Source organism: Xiphias gladius, chromosome 16, assembly GCF_016859285.1.
Source record: "Xiphias gladius isolate SHS-SW01 ecotype Sanya breed wild chromosome 16, ASM1685928v1, whole genome shotgun sequence".
Taxonomy (NCBI): domain Eukaryota; kingdom Metazoa; phylum Chordata; class Actinopteri; order Istiophoriformes; family Xiphiidae; genus Xiphias; species Xiphias gladius.
The window spans coordinates 26,709,985-26,729,803 of NC_053415.1; the positions used below are offsets into that span (position 1 = coordinate 26,709,985).

A 19,819-nucleotide genomic window follows, 5' to 3' on the forward strand; every position below is an offset into this window, starting at 1 on the left:
AATTTGGGCTTTGCAGCATGATTATTGCTAAATACTCAAGGGCTGCGGAGTTCATACTGCTTGTTGTACCATTGTGTTCGAGGTCCTAGGTTCTCCAGACTGTGTTTCTGGTTCCTAACAATACTCTACTTGTACAATGGAAAACTTAAAGTTATAAACTTAAAATAATTTAGAGCTAAAAAGTTAGTCAACGAAAAATGAATCGCCAAATAGTTTCATAATCGATTCATCATTAACGTAATTTTTCAGGCAGAAATGCCACAAGAATGTGCTGTTTCCAGCCTCCCAGGTGGGAATAATCCCAGCTTTTCTCTGTTTCACATTATTTTTAATTGAATATTTTGGGTTTTTGACTGTTGGTCAGACAAAAAAAGACCCTGGACCCAGAGACTCCCGTTTGTCATTGTTTACTGACATCTTATAGACTAAATGATTAATCAATTAGTTGAGAAAATAACTGGCAGATTAATTGAGAATGAAAATAATCATTAGTTGCAGCCCTAATTGAGTCGGTGAAAAAAAAGTTAATGCACTGACCTGAATTAAACCCTCAGAAACACAAAAACAAAAGAGCAGCTGTAAGAGAAGAGAAAAACTTGAGTCATCGCCTGCTGCAGCAGCTGTTACTTTCTTTTCTTGTAGGTCGCAGCTTCACCAAATCTACATCTGCAGGTCTGAGCTGCTGCTGCTGCTGCTGCCGTCTTTTCCTATAGGTGGCGCCCGTTTGCATGTGTAGAACTGGTCTGACAATGACTGCTCAGAATCTGCTGCCTCCCAAACATGCATAACTCAAACCTGTGAGTTTAGGAGTACAATTACAGTTAGGAGGTGTTTTGCATCAACAAAATGTCTCTACCGGAATATCTTCATAAAGTCGTTTTGACATTTCCCCGAAAAGACTTTAGGCACCGGCGGTTTTGATCTCTTTCCTTCCTCCGTTGTCCTGTGCTCTGCGTAGAAACCAGAAGCCGTTCGTTTCCTAGTGGTGCGTATGGTTGGACTTGTCCTGACGTCGCACTGGTTGAAGGACTCCCTTTGTGCCAGGCTGCAGAGAAAAAAGCAGTTTGGACAAATCAGCAGACGAGCCTCTTCAGTGAGACCCTGGTCTCACTTTAACTCACTGGTGCATGTAAAACTCCTCAGATCCAGGTGTAAGGCAGCTAATTACTTTGAGTGTTCGGAATGAAACCGTGGCTGCAGCCTGCTGTGCGGTAAATGGCAGAAAACACCGGACTGACACTTAACCTATAGTTTGCATGATGGGAAATCCAGATGTCAATTTTGAGATTTCCGTTTATTTCCTCAGCGGATTAATACGTAATGCGTTTTACTGCCTCTCCCTTCAATAAGTCGCCCTCACGCTGGGTTTGTCGGTAAATGTTTGATTGTATGTGTGCGTCTGCGTGAAAAGGTCAACGCTTTCGCTTGCGTCAGTGTGGTGGTTGTGTGATTGCACATCTCTCTCCGGTAACTGTGCCTGCTGCAGGCTGCGGGTGGCTATTGTGTCAGTCGGCTTTTACCAACTCTTATAATGAGCAGAGCCGGCCTGTTTCCTAGGGGGGAAAAATACTCTAATGATGCGTTGCATCCAGAGCTGCGTCTCCTGCCTCTCCACCGCCTCACTCTCCGCATTCACAGACGAGCCGTGCAAAGCACAGTTCCCTCGGCAGCCTCCCCAGTTTTGAGTTGAATGCTTTTTATGTGATATTCACAGAGCGCAAGTGCAGTGCTTCTCTTTATGTGTATTTTATTGCCTTTTTCAAGAGACTCATAATGCATATTGTATGGCCACAGTCAGCTCCCAGCTTGTGGATTACTGTTCCCCTCTTCAGCATTGAGCTCAGGTATTAGTCATCGTAGCCTATACGGTCCTATCTCTGTCTTCAGTCGGCTGCTCTCCTGCACTGGATCCCCGCTGAATCACTGGCTTACGCTTTTGCTCATTGTCTGCATGCGAGCGATAGCCAGCCTGTGAGTTCAGAGGGGCACGAGATGATACAGCTGTTTACAGCAACATTAGGTGGGTGTGTGTGTGTGTGTGTGTGTGTTTCCCTGCTTGATACCTATCTCATTTTATTCTGTCTTTATACAGCTCCTATGTCTTCTATTTATACCACCTAATTGCTATAACTGTGTTGCCGGATGTAATGTCTCTGACATCTCTTTCTTTATTCTTCGTTTTTTGCTCCCTAGTAAGTAGCTCACACTTTATTCTACGGCTGCAACTAAGGATTATTTTTGTGATCAATCAATCTGCCGATCATTTTCTTGGTTAAGCGATTAATTGTTTTTGTCTGTAAAATGTCGGAAAATAGTTTTAAAAAAATAAATGCCTGTTGTAATTTCCCACAATCCAAGGTGATGTGTTAAAATGTCTCGTCCAGTCAAGTCAGATATTTACTTTACTGTTGTGTATGACAACGAAAAGCAGCAAATTCTCAAATTTGAGAAGCTGGAACCAGGGAATGTTGGTCGTGTTGCTTTAATGATTAAGAAATCCTTAAAACAATTACTCGATTATCGGAATAGTTGCTGATCAATTCATGGTTGATCAACTAATAAATTATTCGACTAATCGTTGCCGCTCTATTTCATCCTCGACGTCACAAAATTCTCATCTTGCTCGGCTCCTGAATGGTCCAGCAACACTCAGATTTCGTCTCATTCAGAGTTCTTTGCCAAAGCAAAGAAGAAACTAGTATCAGTAACAATCAATAACAAAAAATCAAGCAGTAAGAGAGAAGGGAAAAAATCAATTAGGGCTTTATCTTACAGTTATATTCATTATTGGTTATTTTCTTGATTTATCGATCAATTATTTGATCTATAAAAAGAAAAGAAAAGAAAATAAATTAAAAAAAAAAAAGGCTACAATTTCCTAAAGGGACAGGTAGCATAATAAGATAGTCGGTTTACATTGACATAATGACACAGTAAAGCAGCAAATCCTCCCACTTAATAAGCTAGAACATGGGACCGTTTGGCATGAAAAAGGAGCAAAACAATTAATCTGTTATAAAAATAGTTGCTGAGTATTTTTCTGACGATTGACTAATCATTTCAGCTCTAAAATCCAGAGAACTGAAATACTAAATTGCCAAATAAAGAGGGGCGAGTGTCTTAAAAGTAAAAACAATTAACGTGACAAACTAATAATTCAGTTTCGTCTCCAAAACTAGATATTTTTGACAGTCCTCACAATTCAAGCGTCTCCAAATACGAAAGCAAGGTGCCCAAAAGCCTTCACAAATTGAGCCACAAATTTGCCTCTCTAGACTTAATTTCACTACTGGTAAAAACTGTTCTAGTTGATGGAGGAATAACTTGTGTTGGAAGAGCCATTTCCTTCCATGAGAACAAAGCACTGACGTGTCTTTCTGCTACAGAGACACAGTAGCAATCTCAGTATGTCAACCAGTCTGCGTCCGTGGGCTGTAGTTCGATTGAGTACACTGTGCTGTCAGTGCGTCCGGAGTCACTGGACGGAAGATTTGTGTGTGTCTGAATTCCTGCTCAAAGGTACATGAATATGAATTCAGATCTTTTTGAATTTTGAGTCTTTCTGTCATAGATCTAAGTGTCAGTCATTGTGCGTCAGTGTGTGTGTGTGTGTGTGTGTGTGTGTCTGTATCTTGTGGCTATCGTGCGTGACACTTTTCATACCGGAGACAAGCTCAAAATGAGAAAACACATTTCCCTCCTGGTAAATTTCAGCCTCTCTCCCCAGAGTTGTAGAAAGCCATTCGGCTAGAGGCGCACTCTCACATGACGCTGGCATCTTAGCAAGAAGAGAAGCATAAACCAGAACTGAAAATGAAGTCATAAACCATCACTTCCAGTTCTGGTCCATTATACCCGCCAGCAGTCGCATTTTTTTTTTTGAACATTTGGAAATAGTTTGCCTGTGTCTTGCCTGTAGTTCTTGGCTTGTTTCTTTTTATGGTTTAATAAAATACATAATTAGTAAATCTGCTAGTCAGTTGGATAACATAAGATCAATCAGATAGTATTTTGATAATTAATCACTTTAATTAATCACTTTTAATGATGCCAAACATTATCTGTTTCAGCATCTGCTGTGAGTATTTTTTTTTTTTTTTTTTTTAATCAGAATTTCTGACATTTTCTAAACCGGTTGATTTATTGAGAAAAAACTTGGCAGATTAATCGATCAAAGAACATAATTGCTGGTTGTTCATTTTGATAGCATGTTCCTTTATTTGGCGAGACGGGTCAAGGGCCACGATTCAACGTGAGGGTTTGCCAATTAGTGGCTAATTAGCGGTGAGGCTAATGGAACCAGTCAGCCACACAGTGATAGTGGTTGGACGGCTAAGCTTGCCATGGATCTCAGATGAAGCTGCCTACAAGTTTGATACCCACTGCAGGGTCCAGCGATGGGTCAAAGCATCATTTACCGTGGATAGTGGGGTTCCATAGGAATGCCATCCCAACTTCGGGCAGATTTTACTGTGTATTGCTAACTGCAGTCCTACACAAGGCCGTATCGATCACGCTAAACCCTATGGAAGACTCGTCCGGATAATGATGAAACTTCTGTTTGTGTATCTGGATCCACATTAGCCGCCGTGGTACAGCCGCTATCCTTCCTGGGGCCCATTGAAAAATTATCGACATAGTGAAAATAGAAACTGACAGAAAATTACAAAACACAGCAGCTACACTTTATTGACCTTACGTGGTTCATTTGTTCCATTCCCAGTTTTGTCTCTTCCACTTGCCATTGCTGGCTATTGTATTGTATGCGATTTCTCAAAGCTGAGATCACGCCTCCACATTTATGAGCAGGTCGTATGACCTGACACCACCACACCCACAACGGATCAGATTAAGAAGATGATCTTTGGTGCAGAGTTACCTACGGTGTTAAATAGCCTACAGCTAGCTCAACCAGCTTTCTGCGATGAAAAATTGCAAGAGTACCGATGCTAACCTATCATTGCAACGATGAAGGTTATTCAGTTATTAGAATGGCATGACATCCCTATGATGTACATACAATAAAACATGACAAAACATTAGATACAACAGGAGAAGACAGATACAGACGATAAGTGGTACTGTAGTAATCGATCGTGATGGCAAAGACTGAGAGGCAAGCATTGTTTAATTTTACCTGAAATTTCCACCCAGAAGATGCTTTTTTAACCGTATATTAGTTTAAAACTATTTATTGAGGGGGTGAATTTTGTTCACACACTGCTTGATATATGACAGCATGTTGGAGCAAACGTGTTCGAGTTTTGGGAAATATACGTTAAACTGTAGGAATACACATGCGTGATGAATAAAACATGAGTATTTGTGAAAATGAAAATGCGTCAGTGTGATCGGTGTGATACAAACGCAGCTTTGACATTGGCCCAGGGTGGCGCTCACTTCTATCATCACCATCTAAGAGTGACTCCAAGCTCCTGTCCCCAGCTTATCAGATGTACCGTCTGAGATTTATACCCTTTACAGGCGACACACACGGACACATACGCTCATGCACATGCAGTACATTAACAGCGAAGCTGGCCTTGTTGAATATGGATCGGCGTGGCTGTGCCCCTTCTTTCCATGCGTGAAAGTCACTGAATTCATTTAAATCCTGACGCTCATGAATCACCGCGATGTCTCGATATTTATCTTCTTCCTCACTTCACCACAGACCCCCACCAGTGACGGCAGCACCGGTGTGTCTGTTTCTGTGGAGCCGTGCGTTTGCCTTGGGCTGTCTCACTGCTACAGACATTGTGCATGCAAACGCACCAAAAACCTGATAGGACTGGTTTATGTGGCTCAGTGCTGATCGCACGTTTCGAGAGCACAGTCTAAAGGTGAACCTTCGTCTCCGAGGCTGTTCACACATCCAGTTTTTGTGTTGTAGCGCACTGTATCTATCTATCTAATGTATATTGAGGCGATGCTGCGTGTTTGATCTGCAAAGCTTGGATCCTGCCGTTGCGTCGATCAATCCGAGGAATCCATAAACACGGCAGAACTTTTCATGCACACATAAATGAATAGAGAGTCACAGCTGGGCAGGCCTATACCTCACCTTTCCTAAAACAGAATTTCTTTCTTCTCAAAGTGCACTGAGGTGAAATTCCTAGTTCCCCTTCCTAGAATATAACAGTGTCTCTGCAGGAAGACCAAAACTTTGCGTCAGCATTCACACTTTCTGGTGGCATTTCTGCTTGTTATGTTGAAGATAACCTTTTTTTTACCCTGGGGTTAAAGTTGAAGACTGGTTTTGGTCAGATCACACAGTGGGTACCAAAATACTTAATACTGTAGGCATCTACTATTATTATTATTATTATTATGTTATTGTTCTGATTGGTTTACAGCAATAATCTTTGACTCAGTTTTGCATAAAAACCTCCCGCACTTATTTCTCATGACTTACTCAATATTCCGGGGTCAGCAACAGAAAAAACTGTTTTGTGCTCCGTGGTTTCCTGTGTGCACCACGTGTCAGTAGAGGCACAGCAATACAGGTTATTTAGCGGCACTTTATGTAAATCAGATGACCTATGGCTGGTTCATTTACATCTTTAGACTTAGTAAATACCCCCTTAACTTGAAGATTGCAGGGTCAAAAATTTGGGGCCCCTGTACGTAATTTGTGACAAGCTAATCCCCCCTAGTCTATTGTACTTACTGACGCCAGATCGTCCGCTACAGGAGGCCAGTTCGAGCCTCTTCACTGGAAAACAGACAGAATTGAATAAATTTGTCCGCGTGGTTAAATGTCCGTCCCTCTTGCTCGCTTTATCAGCCTGGCTGCAGAGCAAATACCACATTCTACATATGAATAGGTACAAGTGTGATAGATGGTCGAGGAGACTCATTTCCCCCTTGAACAGTTGAATGTCAGCTGTTTTTACACAGTAAATGGCCCCGGTCCACTCAGACCTCTTTACGATACACACCGAGGACTATTAGCAGGGTTGTAAGTGCTGTTTGTGTGATGGTGGCTGGCTGTATGGACGAGCTAATAGCTTCTTTAATGGCATCCAATGGGCCTTGAGGTGTCGACCATGAAACTCTGACATTGAGGTTTCACAGTCACAAATATGCGTGCCACACATTCACGTGCCAAGCTCTGCATCCGTAAATGCGTCGTAGTTGTCCAGGTTTGATGGCGAAAGCACCACTTTGTGTACCACAGTGCTTGTCGCAGTCATGCCAGGGTTCTGCTGTTACGCGGTTGATCCAAGGATCTGCCTTAAAGAGCTAAAGGGTGAGACTCAGCTTCTCGGGCTGGGCAGTTGTTTCGGTTTTCATATTGTGCTTTTGTCTTCCGGGATTCCCGACGCCTGATTCTTTTGATACACGTGTGCAATGTGATTTCTGTGCTGTGTACATGTTGTTCTGAGCCACGACTACACTCTTTCATCAGCGGCCTGTTGCACCGGCTCAACCTAAATTAAACCTAAATTAAATCGTGAGTTTGATTCTCACTAAATTCACCACTTTCTTCAGTTGTTGGGCAGCACTTGCACTAAAACCTCCCTGTGTTTTCAGTGTTTTTCTCTGTGTTGAAAATCCCCGGTGACCTCTCACCTATTTCCAATAAGACTAACTGTACATGGGAAAAGGAAATACGGTTGACGTCTTCTCCAAGTTGCCGGAAAAAGTTCAACTTCATCTGTCCAGGCCTGACTGGGAAATAATATCAGATGCTTTTCTTTCATTTTCTTCTCTGCTTTTATTGGGCTATCTGCTTTTTTTAACCCATGCGTCAGAATAAATGTAACAGGACTCAACGTTTAAATAATACGTTGTTATATTTCACTTGTGTGGTGCAACCCGTTTTTACGAACTTACACCAAGTTTAAACTTGCACTTGACGCAACAGCTTACAGCTGATAAAAAATGTGAGGAACAAGCAGATCAAGCAATTCGATCCAGCCATTTTTTTTTTTCCAGCAGCTGGTTCCAGCTTTTAAACGGATTTGACACTTTTCTTTGTAAATCAAACATGTGGTAAACTAAGTGTTGTTGGTCTGGAAAACCCAGACATTTGAAGACGTCCCCTCGGGCTATGTGGAACTATAACAGGCACTTTTCACTATTTTCTGACATTTCATAGACAAAACGATTAATTGATTAATCAATAATTCAAATAATCTCTAGTTGCTGCCCTCTTTTCTATTACATTTTAGCTTTAAAAGTTTCATACGAGATATCCTTCTGCACTCTTTGAGGGGACATTTTACCGATAGACCGATAACTTTTAAAAGTGCCCCTTGCTCTTTGTCAGTTGGCACAACCCTAACAGCCTCACGCCCCCTGAAAGTGCTGCCTGGTAGCGAAGGTTTTCCTGTCTGAGAGCGATTTGCCTGAACAAACAAACAACAATAATCAGTCATTGTGCGTGTCTGTGACAACGGTGGACGACCGCTGGAACTAATGCCATCTCCGGGGAGACTCCTGCCTATCTCACACAAACAAATGAATGCAAGAATGCACACAGACGCTCCCACACATGCCCCAAAACACTCACGGGTTTAAGTAATAGTCTTTAACACGGGCTGCTGGCATCTGTAATGGAGCTGAACAACTGAAGAATGATGTGAATAACAGTCGCAGTGATTCAGGGAGGAATTCATTTGAGCAAATGAGTGAAAAAATGCCTTCAATGAAGCTCTACCACAGGTTTTGTTAATTGGGGTAAGAGCGCTCACTTGTTTTATAACTGCATAACCGAGGTGCAACATGCGAACACATAAGCAGTGAAACATTTTATAAAGTTTATTAATCTGCAGATTACTTTTTAGATTAATAACTAAACGATGAATGGTTTAGCCTGTGAAATGTCAAACCAGTCTCAACTTCAGAGACGAACCAGACGTCTTCAGATGTCTTGTTTTGTTCGACCAAATACCCAATAATATTGAGTTTACAATGCTAAATGACAAAGAAGAGCAGGAAATCCTCTCCTTTGAGATTTTTGAGACAATTAATTGATTATCAAAATAGTTGCAGATTATTATTCTGTCAATCGCTTAATAAAGTAGATAAATACAATATAATAATTCTCCATATTGAACATTAGTCAAAGATGAGGCAGTAAGAGACACTGATCTTCACGCTTTAAACTTGGGTAAAGATGCAAATATGTTGTTTATCGTTTTCAGGTTCGTATCCGTGAATCTAATTGTCATTTTCAGCAGGGTCAAGCCATTTATGACTCAGAAATTAACATTTCTAATTAATTTGTTGGCCCTGGACCAATTTTGTCACGGTGTGTCATTGCTAAGTCGATGTAGATGCTTATAAATGCAAAAAAAATAGGAGTTGCTATTCTTTGTTTTTAAATATTTTATTTAAATGTTTTAAACCCCGACCTTGATCGTGCCTACTCCTGGCACCAAACCTGTGCTTTGGGGTAGAGATGAGACTTTTCTGTAGTTATAGTGTTCCTCCAGCTACAGGATATGACCGGCAGCGAAAGGCTCCAGCAGTGGCCCACAGCCCAGCACAACACATGTGGCTCTTCACTCATTATCCTCTCCTCTTCTCACCGTCTCCCCCACTCAGTGTGACTTCCTTCCCTCTTGCCTTCATGCTTTGTGCGTGCTGTGTATTTTCCCTCTGGCCCGGGTCTGCAGGTGTCTGGTTCTCTCATCTCTCTGCTTCAGTCTGAAAAGCCCACGCTCGGCCCCCGGGGGGACACACATCTGCAGGGCCCACGCCTCACTGAACATTGTCCTCTTCTGCAGACTCTCTCCACACAGTCTCTCACACCTTCTGCAAAAACACCAATGCACACTCAAGAATCCCTCATCAATAATTTAGACACAATTACTGAACATGGTTTATGACACAGATATCAAATATTTATAGGCTGCTGTTGCACACGAGGGGGCTCGACAGACATTTCCATGGACATGTGTACTTAAAAAAGACATTGTTTTTTCCCGAGTTTATAACCCATTTAAAGTCTTTTTGGCAACATTGCAGTTTATGGAATGCACCTCAAGCAGCAGACTAGCAGAGGCAGTTGACTCCTGTACAGGGGCTTCAGTAACTTTTTTGAGTAAATTGCACTTGTTGGAATAGTTTTAATGTAGCATCATTTCACTCATTGTTAGAAAAATCCTTAGTCACTCTGGTACATTTGGATGCATTCATCACGCTCCTTCTTAAAAAAATATTATGCATTTATGCACGTTCTGTCAGGAGTCTGGTCCACTGCTGATCCCAGGCCTGCTGGTGCTCTGTGGTATCCTACCGCTGTGAGTCTGTTCACAGCAGAATAATGGCTGAGGTCACAGCGGGGGACTCGGGGGGGACAAAGCATCCTTGGCCTCCCTTTTAGCTCAGCAGCTGATATTAACAGACCACAGGGGAGGGCAGCGAGCTGGTCTGAGGTCAGTAACCCACAGGACCGCGCTGGCACTGAACAGACACGTAGCACTATGTAAATACTATATACACACAGTATATCATGCTGCAAAACTACGGCTACTAATGTAAACATTCAAGGCTACGGTGTGAGACTCTGCGACTGTATTAACCCTTTAACTACTTGGACATTCGCGTAACCTGATGGAAAGGGACAGAAAAGTATAGAGCAAATTATGTACGCAAGAAAAACAAAAGACGGACTACTTTCATTCTATGTGGACATGACTGATACAATGTTTCAACCACAGATGGTCCTCCTCAAATAAAAGTGAATAAGTGAACACACCGGTATTTAATAGGCGATTCACAATGAAACATCGCGTCATTATCTTTTAATTAGGCTAAATGGGTCATCTGGTATTAGACATTTTCCGTAAGATTAGAAACTGATTTGGCCACCCATTTGACTGGAGAGACCGGGAAGTGGAGGGCTCACACCTGATCAGCGGGTGTCTGTTTTTACTCTATTCACGCATCAAAAAAACCCCAAAATTTGGAAAAATCACAAAATACCCCAGAACAGTTCAAATCCTCTGCTGAGATTGAAAAGTCGGTGTATCTATAAAAACAAAATGCGACGCAAATGATGCATGTGACTCAAATGTCCACTGAAGAGACGAAAAATGGCGGCAGACGAAAACGTCAGATCTTTGTGGAGCGGTGGGGAAACTGTAACCTTCCTCGGATTAACACATGACAAATGTCAGATTTCCATCATGTTCTCTACTTAGTTTTCATCTTTTGAGGTTTGACTGGATCTTTTAATCACGGGCCTCTTCTTCTGTAGTGGTTTAATGGCAGCAGACTGGAAAATTAGTGCCACCAGCTGCTTATCTCCATGAATCACCTCCTAATACTTGCATAACCGTAGTGGATGGAAACACACAATGACTGCCCCCCATTTTAAGAACACTAACATATTGTCCCTCTTTATATGTACTTTTTGACCTAATTGACACAGTCCGTACGTATCTGATTTACTGATTAATTTTACAAATCATAATATAATATATAGGCAACAACAAGCATATAATTTAATGTAAAAAAAAGTCTTTACCTATTGGTGTTAAAAAAGTATAATATTAATTTAATATTCCCATGGGAATTTTGTAATCACACTTGAGAGATGCAGACTGGGAATGTTGACCTGGTGTGTTTGTAGCAGAATCAGGAGATGATGACGTGACATTTCATCACAAACCGACCGTAATTACAGGTGTATGTTCACCTCTTTACCTGAGTGTGGCTGAACTGTTGTCAGTTAAATCCACGTAAAATAAAAGAAATGGCAAAAAGGCAGTAGTGTGCCAGGATTTTTTCTTTTACTTCTTAAGTTGCTCTCTACTTAGGTCATTTTTTCAGTAGATATTTTTGCACTCTAATTCAAAGTTCTGCCCGAGACCTGTTTTTACAAGACCTAAATCTGCAGTATTGGTAGCCACATTTTCATCCCCCAACTTTCCTTCTGACTGACTTCCCGTAACTGGCCATAGCTTCGGCGTGCCTCCAGGGTTGTTCCCGTTGCGTCTTAAAACTATGAGGGTTTGGCGACGGAAGGTCTCGTCTAAGAGGAAGTACATCACGGGGTCAGTTGAACCTTTCAGTGCAGCCAGAACAAACAGGCAGTTTTTCAGCTAGAGGAAGAGGAGAAAGAAGCAAATGTTCTTATGATTTTTGAAGTAAAGTATATTTTTTTGCATTGACAGGAAATTTAGTCACCTCGATTAAGGTGGAGAGTGGATGACAGTGGTTGCAGATGTTGGTGCGAGGTGGGTATGTTGGTTGGCGCCGATAAAGGGCCAGAGAATTGAAGATGGGTTTGAAGATATGGCATGGCACCAGACAAACTGAAAGAAGAACCTGGGAGGAGTAGGTTTAAAAAAGGCTGAGAGTCCTGGCTATTTTTATGGAAAGCTAAGTGGAATGTGAGTGATACAGTTTTATGCTACGGATTTATGTTTAACCCAAGAGATGGGACTAAATTGTGGTTACAAATACAATAAACACACTTTAAAGTTGATTATTTTGGAGTGTAATGTATCTCATAGCCACCTGGATGACCACGATGTTTCGAAGCACCCTACCCAGCAGTCTCTGGGAGTTAGTGATGTTTGTGGCATGATGCGAGCGTCTGATATGCTTCGGCACTGTCCTGTAGTACAGCAGCACCATCAGGTAAAACACAAAGAACATGATTATTACAGGCACAGTAAAAGCTGCCGACAGACTGGCCCCTATTTTCACCGCAGGGTTGTAGCAGACTTCCACACATCCTCCTTTCTCCGCTTCGCCATCCCTGCAGTGTTGCTGCTGATAGCTTCATTCACCGAGTAGTAGGCTGTCACTGGCACGGTGCCCCCCACCACCACCACCCACACCATGGTACACACCCGTCTGGCAAAGGACGCTCTCGTGAGATGGGTGAAGAAGGCGCGTGGCAGCAGGTCTGTGCCGGCGCTCGGCCTGGAGGCATGGGTGTGCTGAGTGAGAGCTGCAAAGCGCCTGAGGGCCACGCAAGCGAGAATCATGAGGCTTATGTAGACATTAATGCGGAGCACTGGGGTGATAACGTGCAGGACCGGCTGACACAGGAAGCCGCTCAGTGTCCAGACTGAGCCCCAGGCGTAGTAGGCTGCCAGGAAGGGCGTGGTGAGGGACAGCAGCAGGTCGGAGATACTCGGGTGGGACCGACAGTGCATTGCCTGGGAGAGCCGTGAGGGAGAGGAGTGCGTATTCAGAGGGACGGAAGAAGAGCGTAGCTGCAGTGGGGCACAGGGGAAAGAACAGAGTAGGAAGCGTTATCCGGTGGAAGAGCGTATGGTGTGTAATCCGTTTGATCTGTAAGAACGCAAACGTGATGGCTAAGTGAGAGGACAGAGAAACGCATCTGCTCTGCGATACAACTCTGTAGAGCTGTAGACTTCCCTGGCAAGGTCTTGCTCAACAACACTGCTCAAACTTTTTCAGAGGTGGTAAATGATTTATCTCGACGTTACGTGATGATGTAGATGTACAGAATGAGTTTTTTTATAAATTGATGCATACCGTAAGTTTTCATATAAAAAAACAGGACTCAAGCAATGGCCCAGTTTCAAATTATAGAGGGCGGCGTTGCCACCGTGAAAAAACGAAGACCGGTTCCTAATAAGGCCCAGGTAGATAAAACATTGAGGGGATTAGCTTCACCCTAGTAACACAGCTCACATTGTCTGTTTAGTATAATGTACATTTCAAAAGCACCTAATTCATCAGAGCAGCAACAGAGTCCTGTCCTCCTCACCACTCTGCTGCTGTCGTTTAACAGAAACAATGTTTTTCACACTCACGTTGTCGTACTCCAGATCCCTGTTAAACTAACCGGAGAAGTTCATAGTACAGGCTTGCTTCTATCCGGATCTTGTTTTGCTGTGTACTGCCCATAAACGAAAAATGATAAGAGACTAGAACACCCTTCACCATATATCAGCAATTTAGAGTTTTACTTCAGTTTGAGCCTTTTCAAATTCCTATTCTTTATTTTTATAATATTAATTTAAATGTAATGAAAAACTGCAGAGCAGGTCATAAAGTAATTTTAAGGTTGGTGGTTCAATGCCCAGGTCCTTCTTTTCTCAGTGTCCTTGAGCAAGATGAGATAGCAAGTTATATAACATTTAAACAACAATGTTTAAACATCTAATGTTTATCTAAGCCAGTTTTTAAGTTTAAATTAGACACCATAAAAAGTAAATATTTCAATGATGTTACAAGTGATAAAATTTAACTTTTGGCAAATGAGTGCACATATCCAAGTCTGCAACACTCACAGATGAGTACATGTTTGTGTTATATTGTACGTACCACTGACAGGAGCTCTGATGAGATGATTCATGGGCGCAGCAACGCTACCTCAAATAAAATTGTCACCGATTCGCAGAAGGTGAGAACTGTGGTTAACAGCAGCCTAAATAGAAAGCTTTTTTGTGAGGTCCTTCCTGCTGAGCTGTAAATTTGTGGTCAGCCTTTCAGAACTCTACCCTTGTTTGCAGGTGTGTTTGTTTTTTTCACATTGTCTATATTTGTTCAGCTTCCTCAGTTGCTCTGTGATGATGATGCAAGGAACCGTGTGCATGGTTTGAGAACAGAACACAAGGGTTAGAAGAAGTGAAACTTTGTGTTGCCTGTGAATGTTAATAAACTGGGCATGAAATGTGTTGCATGTATACGGCGGTGCTCTCCATCATGTCATTGCTGCTGTAGTTTAGGACCCCCAACTTCATAGTGACTTTTTTTTTCCCTTTATTTCCTCAAATATGGCATTTAGAGTTTCCATCTTTCTCTTCCTATTCAAAGACCCTCTTCTCCATTTCAGCTTCTTTTGTCTTTACGACCAAAGTTCTCTGCCCCTCCAGTCTCACCTGCACAGAAATGAGACCCAGTGATCTCCTCGCTGTTCAATGGAAATGTCTTAACACTGTCTGCATTTATTCTGCCTTGGGGTGGTGCTGCCGTTCCAGTTCTAGCTGAGAGGCACAGAGAGTTGTGTGTCTTGTCGAGGGCTTAAATTTCTCACTTTCCTCTCATCATATTATTGAATCTATATTGATTGACACATAAAACAATTTAAATTATAATTTATTAAAAAAGAAAAAAAAATGACCGGCACACTTATTTACGCTTTTAAAAACAAGTAAATCACATCTAGACACAATCCTTAGTAGGAGAACATGTTTTTTACATATCAAAAAAAGATCCTCCGGGTTCTCTGTAAGCTTGTGATCACTGTCACAATCTGTCATGAAAGTTCAGGCTCGGGTGCAGTCTGCAAAAGTTGCCGTCTTCTTTCCCTCAGTTTTGTCAGTTGCTTAGCGAAAATGCTGCACTCACTGTGTCGGCAGCGTCACAGATTGGTCCATTGTTTTTATTTCAGCAGTGCTTGACCACAGGGAACTGTTGCTTGACTGCACAAAAAGTCCCTGATTAAGTTCAGGGTTTGTTCTAGAACAATGAATTCATTAGTTGTCAGTTGACAGAAACATTGTTCTGTTATTTTGCAATACCACAAATATGCAATATTTTGATGATGGATGAATAGCTTAAATCATTAATCAAGAAAAAAACACTGATTCTGATTCCAACTTCTCTAGTTTGAGTGTTTGCAGCTTTTCTCTGTTTTAATCCATTGAAAACTGAATATTTCTTTAGTTTTGGACAAAACAAGTTATTTCAAGCTCTGGGAAATTGGAAGGAACATTTTTGGAAGCAATGATGGTCAGTCCACCACTTTGGTACAGACTAAAATATCTCAACAACCTATGGGTGGATTGCCATGAAATTTGGTTTAGACATTCATGGTCCCCAGAGGATGAACCCCAACGAATTTGGTGATCTCCTTGCTTTACCTCTATCATTGCAATGAGGTTGACATTTTTAATTTTGAGTGAAATATCTCAACAACTATAGGATGGCCATAAAAATGCCATAAAATTTAGGACAGATATGCATGGCGCCAAGAGAATGACTCTGGAGATCTCCTGACTATTCCTGTGGTGTCACCAGCAGTTCAGTGTTTTCACAAATCCTGTTACATATCTCAAAATTTATGAGATAGATTGCAACTAAATTTGGTACAGACATTCATGGTGCCCAGACAATGTACCCTAATGACGTTGGTAATCCTTTGACTTTTCCTCTAGTACCATGTTCATTAGGTCGTATGCTTTGGTTCATGACCAAATACCTTCAAAAGTAATAACATTCCCATTAGCCTGAGCTGTGTTGAACTTGTGTTGAATGCTAATGTGTTGAATACTAATTGGCCCACATTGGCACACATTGGTTTTAGTGCGGCATCCACCGCACTAAAACATGGTAAACATCATACCTGCTAAACATTTAGTTCTAGCATTTAGCTTGTAGCACCGCTGTGCCTGTAAGTAGAGCCTCACAGTGCTGCATGGCTGTAGACTCATTTACTGTGTTCTGGCATCCTCTGCACTAAATAATTAATCAGTTTATCAAAAACATAGTTTTACAATAGGGAAAACAAAAATGTATCCTTGTTTCATCATGAACTCATCATCCACAGCACTTCATCATTCACAAAGCTTGGGTTGAATTGCTTAGCACATGTACATGGGGTGTATTCATTCATATCAACACAATACTGTATTATTAAGCTGTGTGTGTGTGTGTGTGTGTGTGTGTGTGTGTGTGTGTGTGTGTGTGTGTGTGTGTGTTGGGAGATTGACGGAAGGTGGCAAAAACAAAAATGTTTTTGAGACAGTGTCACCATTCTGTAATTTGTCCACTATAGAGAGTGACAAGTTTATATTTCAACTGTAAAATTTCCTGCCAAGTTTTTCAAGTTGTTAAAAGTAATAAATTTAATGGAACCTCCATTAAAAAATTCTATTTATGTTTTGGGTTGTGTAGAGACAATTAACATTAGCCAGTATGCAGTATGACACAATTAACATTGCAGGTTTTAGCAAAAGGACACAATTGCTAAACAAGTGTGGCCAACTAATCTCGTACACATTGTTCACTTGCACAGACAAGATGATTTAACCAGAACATTTGTTTTATGACTGGTACATTTGTTCACGGCTGACAGAGAGGTACCTAATTCAGGGTACTTCCATAAAATTCAACTATAGTTCCTGAATTGTTTGTCTTTGATGTGGTTTCTACCCCTATGGCAAGGTGGAAAATTTCTGGCATCATCAACTTGGGTGACAGCACTGAATGGATGTACAAGTTAAGGAGCACTGCTGCTGCTGCCCCCTGGTTCGGCAGCATGGTTGCTGTCACGTTTAGGCTCGCTGTTTCAGAGGACCTTTACAGCCTAGCCCCGGTGGATACAGCAGCTGTCGTCTCCTTCAAATTGCTGATTAAGCAGACGTTTGCCTGTCCTCTGTCAGTTCTCCCATTCCTGCCATCCAGCTCAGCAGTGGAGCTGCTCCCACTGACTCCAGCAACGTCTCGCACAGAAAATATGTTGCTCACCAAGCGCAGCACCTCCTTCCTCACCGAAGAGGATAACAGGAAATACATAACAGGGTCCAGGCAGCTGTTGAGGGCAGACAATAGCAAAGCTACCTCATTAGCTTTGTCAGCCATACCCTTCCAGTAACACGAAGTGTCTGTGATCTGAGTTTTTATGTAGAACACCCTAACCATGTGATAGGGGACGAAACAAACGGTGAAGAGAAAAAGAATGAAGAAGGACTTCTTGGCAGTTCGAGTGTAGTGGGCCGCATTGGGCAGGTCTGGTTTCTCTTGGGAAGTTCTCAGAAGCCTGTGGGCGATCTTTCCATAAGACACCACTAGAGAGATGAATACAAGCCAGAAGACTACCAGCACAAAGATGTTGATGTAGGCTTTCCACTTTGCATTATGGAGCTCCTTGTAGTGGAAACACCTGGAAACACCAAACATATTCAAGATGCTCATATCACACATGCTGGGATTTTCTTGCAAAAATAGTAAGACTCAATAAATAAACAAGAAAGTTTGATCAAAGGTGTCACCAACCTTTTCAAGTGTGAGTCACTCTTTGACATCAGAAGCACTGAAGTCAGGGCAAAGGACGCGATCCAGACCACTGCGCAGAGGGCACTGCTCCACTTCGTGGACCACAGTCTGTGCTGCATCCCTGCGCGACGGTAGATTTTCAGGTAACGATCCACGCTGATCAGCCCTAGCAGCGTGACACTGATATACATGTTCATGTAGAAGAGGTTGCCTACTACTTTACACAAGGTGGGATCCAGATTCCAGACGTTACCTCTGCTGTGATAGAGTATCCTGAATGGTAGACACGCCACCAGCAGCAAGTCTGCAAAAGCTACGTTTATTAGAAACACCCGCACAGAGTTCTTCTTAGAGTGAACACAGAAGAAAACCCACAGAGCGACCAAGTTCCCGACTAGACCCAGGATGAAGATTATAGAATAGAGCACCGCCAATGGGATTTGCAGTGCGCCATGATCCACACACTGGGGGTCAATTGTCGTGGTCAAGTTCATCTTGCTGATCTTTGTGGTAATGAGAAAAAGGGAGCTGGTTGGAGGCTCGAAGGTGATTGTGGCAAGTGTAGTGGAGAAGGTTGTCATAGTGGTTTTTGTGATCCTCAGCCCTGCAAATAGGAGGGGAAAATAAACAGGTGAGTCATTTTGGAGTAGCTACTCGTGCTTTGGGAGTTTTTTGCTTCACATGGGAAAGTTTTGCACTAACTTAGTGCAGGTTTGTGTGATGGCCGAGGTCCAGCTGTATGGATTAGTGCTAAATCAGCTTTAATCATGCCCTCAATAATCACATATTACACCAGCTCTCCACCATACCAAGAGAAACTCGAAAGCCCTAGAAAGTGCAGAACTGATAACTCTTTCTAAGGTAACACATGGCAACTTCCTATGAGTTTACAGAAGCACAGAACTCATGTTTTCCATTCTTTTTTTAGTATTGTAATGCACCAGACCAGCTGAAAAGTAAGCACATTCTCAGAAGTTCGTATCAAAAGATTAGTAACTGAGATAGTGGTAAAAGGAATCAAGCTTGCTTTGCTCAACGCACACAACCCTCATCTTGCAACCAGTGTAAAAAAAACTAAAAGATAATGATTTAAATATGAACTTGCCAAAGTACTCACCCTGTCATTGAAGTCCATAAAAAACTTTCACTTGTTTTCCTTGTGCACGTATCTATGTGGACGAAAATGTGCTGAATAGTGGCTCACTTGTGGCTTTTGCAGTCCCTTTCTTTTCCTGTGACTCACTCAAGTAGATTCCTTCGACTAGAACGTGCAGGAAAGACTATTCAAAATGTTGCTGTCCTGAAAGAGCCTCTCCTTTTGCCATTGTGCATTCAAGTTTGTGACCAAGCAATTTAAATCCGAATGAAAATAGTACTGCATAGAGTCCGCTTTTTCCTCCTGCTCCCTCTCTGTCCATGATCTCTGCGATTATGAGAAGTGAGCCCTCCCCAGCTGTGCTGTCGAAAGTAGACAGAGAAATGCTGAAGTGCAGAATGCGGTGATGTTGTACAGAGAAAACTTCAATCTGTGGTCAGCCCTCTCTTTCCTCTCAGCCACTTTTCAGAACTCAGGCTGAGATAGAGAGAAAAGACAGGGCAGGGCTCAGTGCAGACCATCTGATTACACACATGAGGGCAAGCAGTGGGATCACACAGCATGCTCCACTTGTAATATACACAATATGCTTTCCACTTTGGGCACTGATTATAATATGAAGGTATCTGCTGAGTGTAGCCAACCGTGAAAGAAAAAGGCTCCCAAAATACCACAGTGTACCCTCACAATAAGTAAAGCAGTGCCCTCAGAGTAAAGCAAGGCCAGGTTTAAATTGCCACCCAAGAGACATTAGCTGCTGTCAACCTCCTCAAGCTAAATTGG

At 42.2% G+C, this 19,819-nt stretch overlaps 2 protein-coding genes across 8 annotated transcripts in view; one reads left to right on the forward strand and one right to left on the reverse strand.

The window, feature by feature from the left end:
* Positions 1–19,819, forward strand: part of caska (calcium/calmodulin-dependent serine protein kinase a) — a 130,414-nt gene that overhangs the window by 63,418 nt on the left and 47,177 nt on the right. The window lies entirely within an intron of this gene.
* Positions 16,733–19,381, reverse strand: gpr34b (G protein-coupled receptor 34b). Its single transcript, XM_040147613.1, has 3 exons — positions 19,058–19,381; positions 17,941–18,544; positions 16,733–17,827 (listed from the first exon to the last, which is right to left on the reverse strand). Exons 2-3 carry the CDS (start codon positions 18,519–18,521, stop codon positions 17,245–17,247), a joined length of 1,164 nt encoding a protein of 387 aa, XP_040003547.1. The 5' UTR covers positions 18,522–18,544; positions 19,058–19,381; the 3' UTR covers positions 16,733–17,244.

What these genes read in the sequence shown, in the direction of transcription:
- gpr34b (XM_040147613.1), bottom strand. Translation starts at nt 18,521, where the DNA reads ATGACAACCTTCTCCACTACACTTGCCACAATCACCTTCGAGCCTCCA. An exon ending in AGTGACTCACACTTGAAAAG is followed by an intron (nt 17,828 to 17,940) that starts GTTGGTGACACC and finishes TGGTGTTTCCAG; the next exon opens with GTGTTTCCACTACAAGGAGC.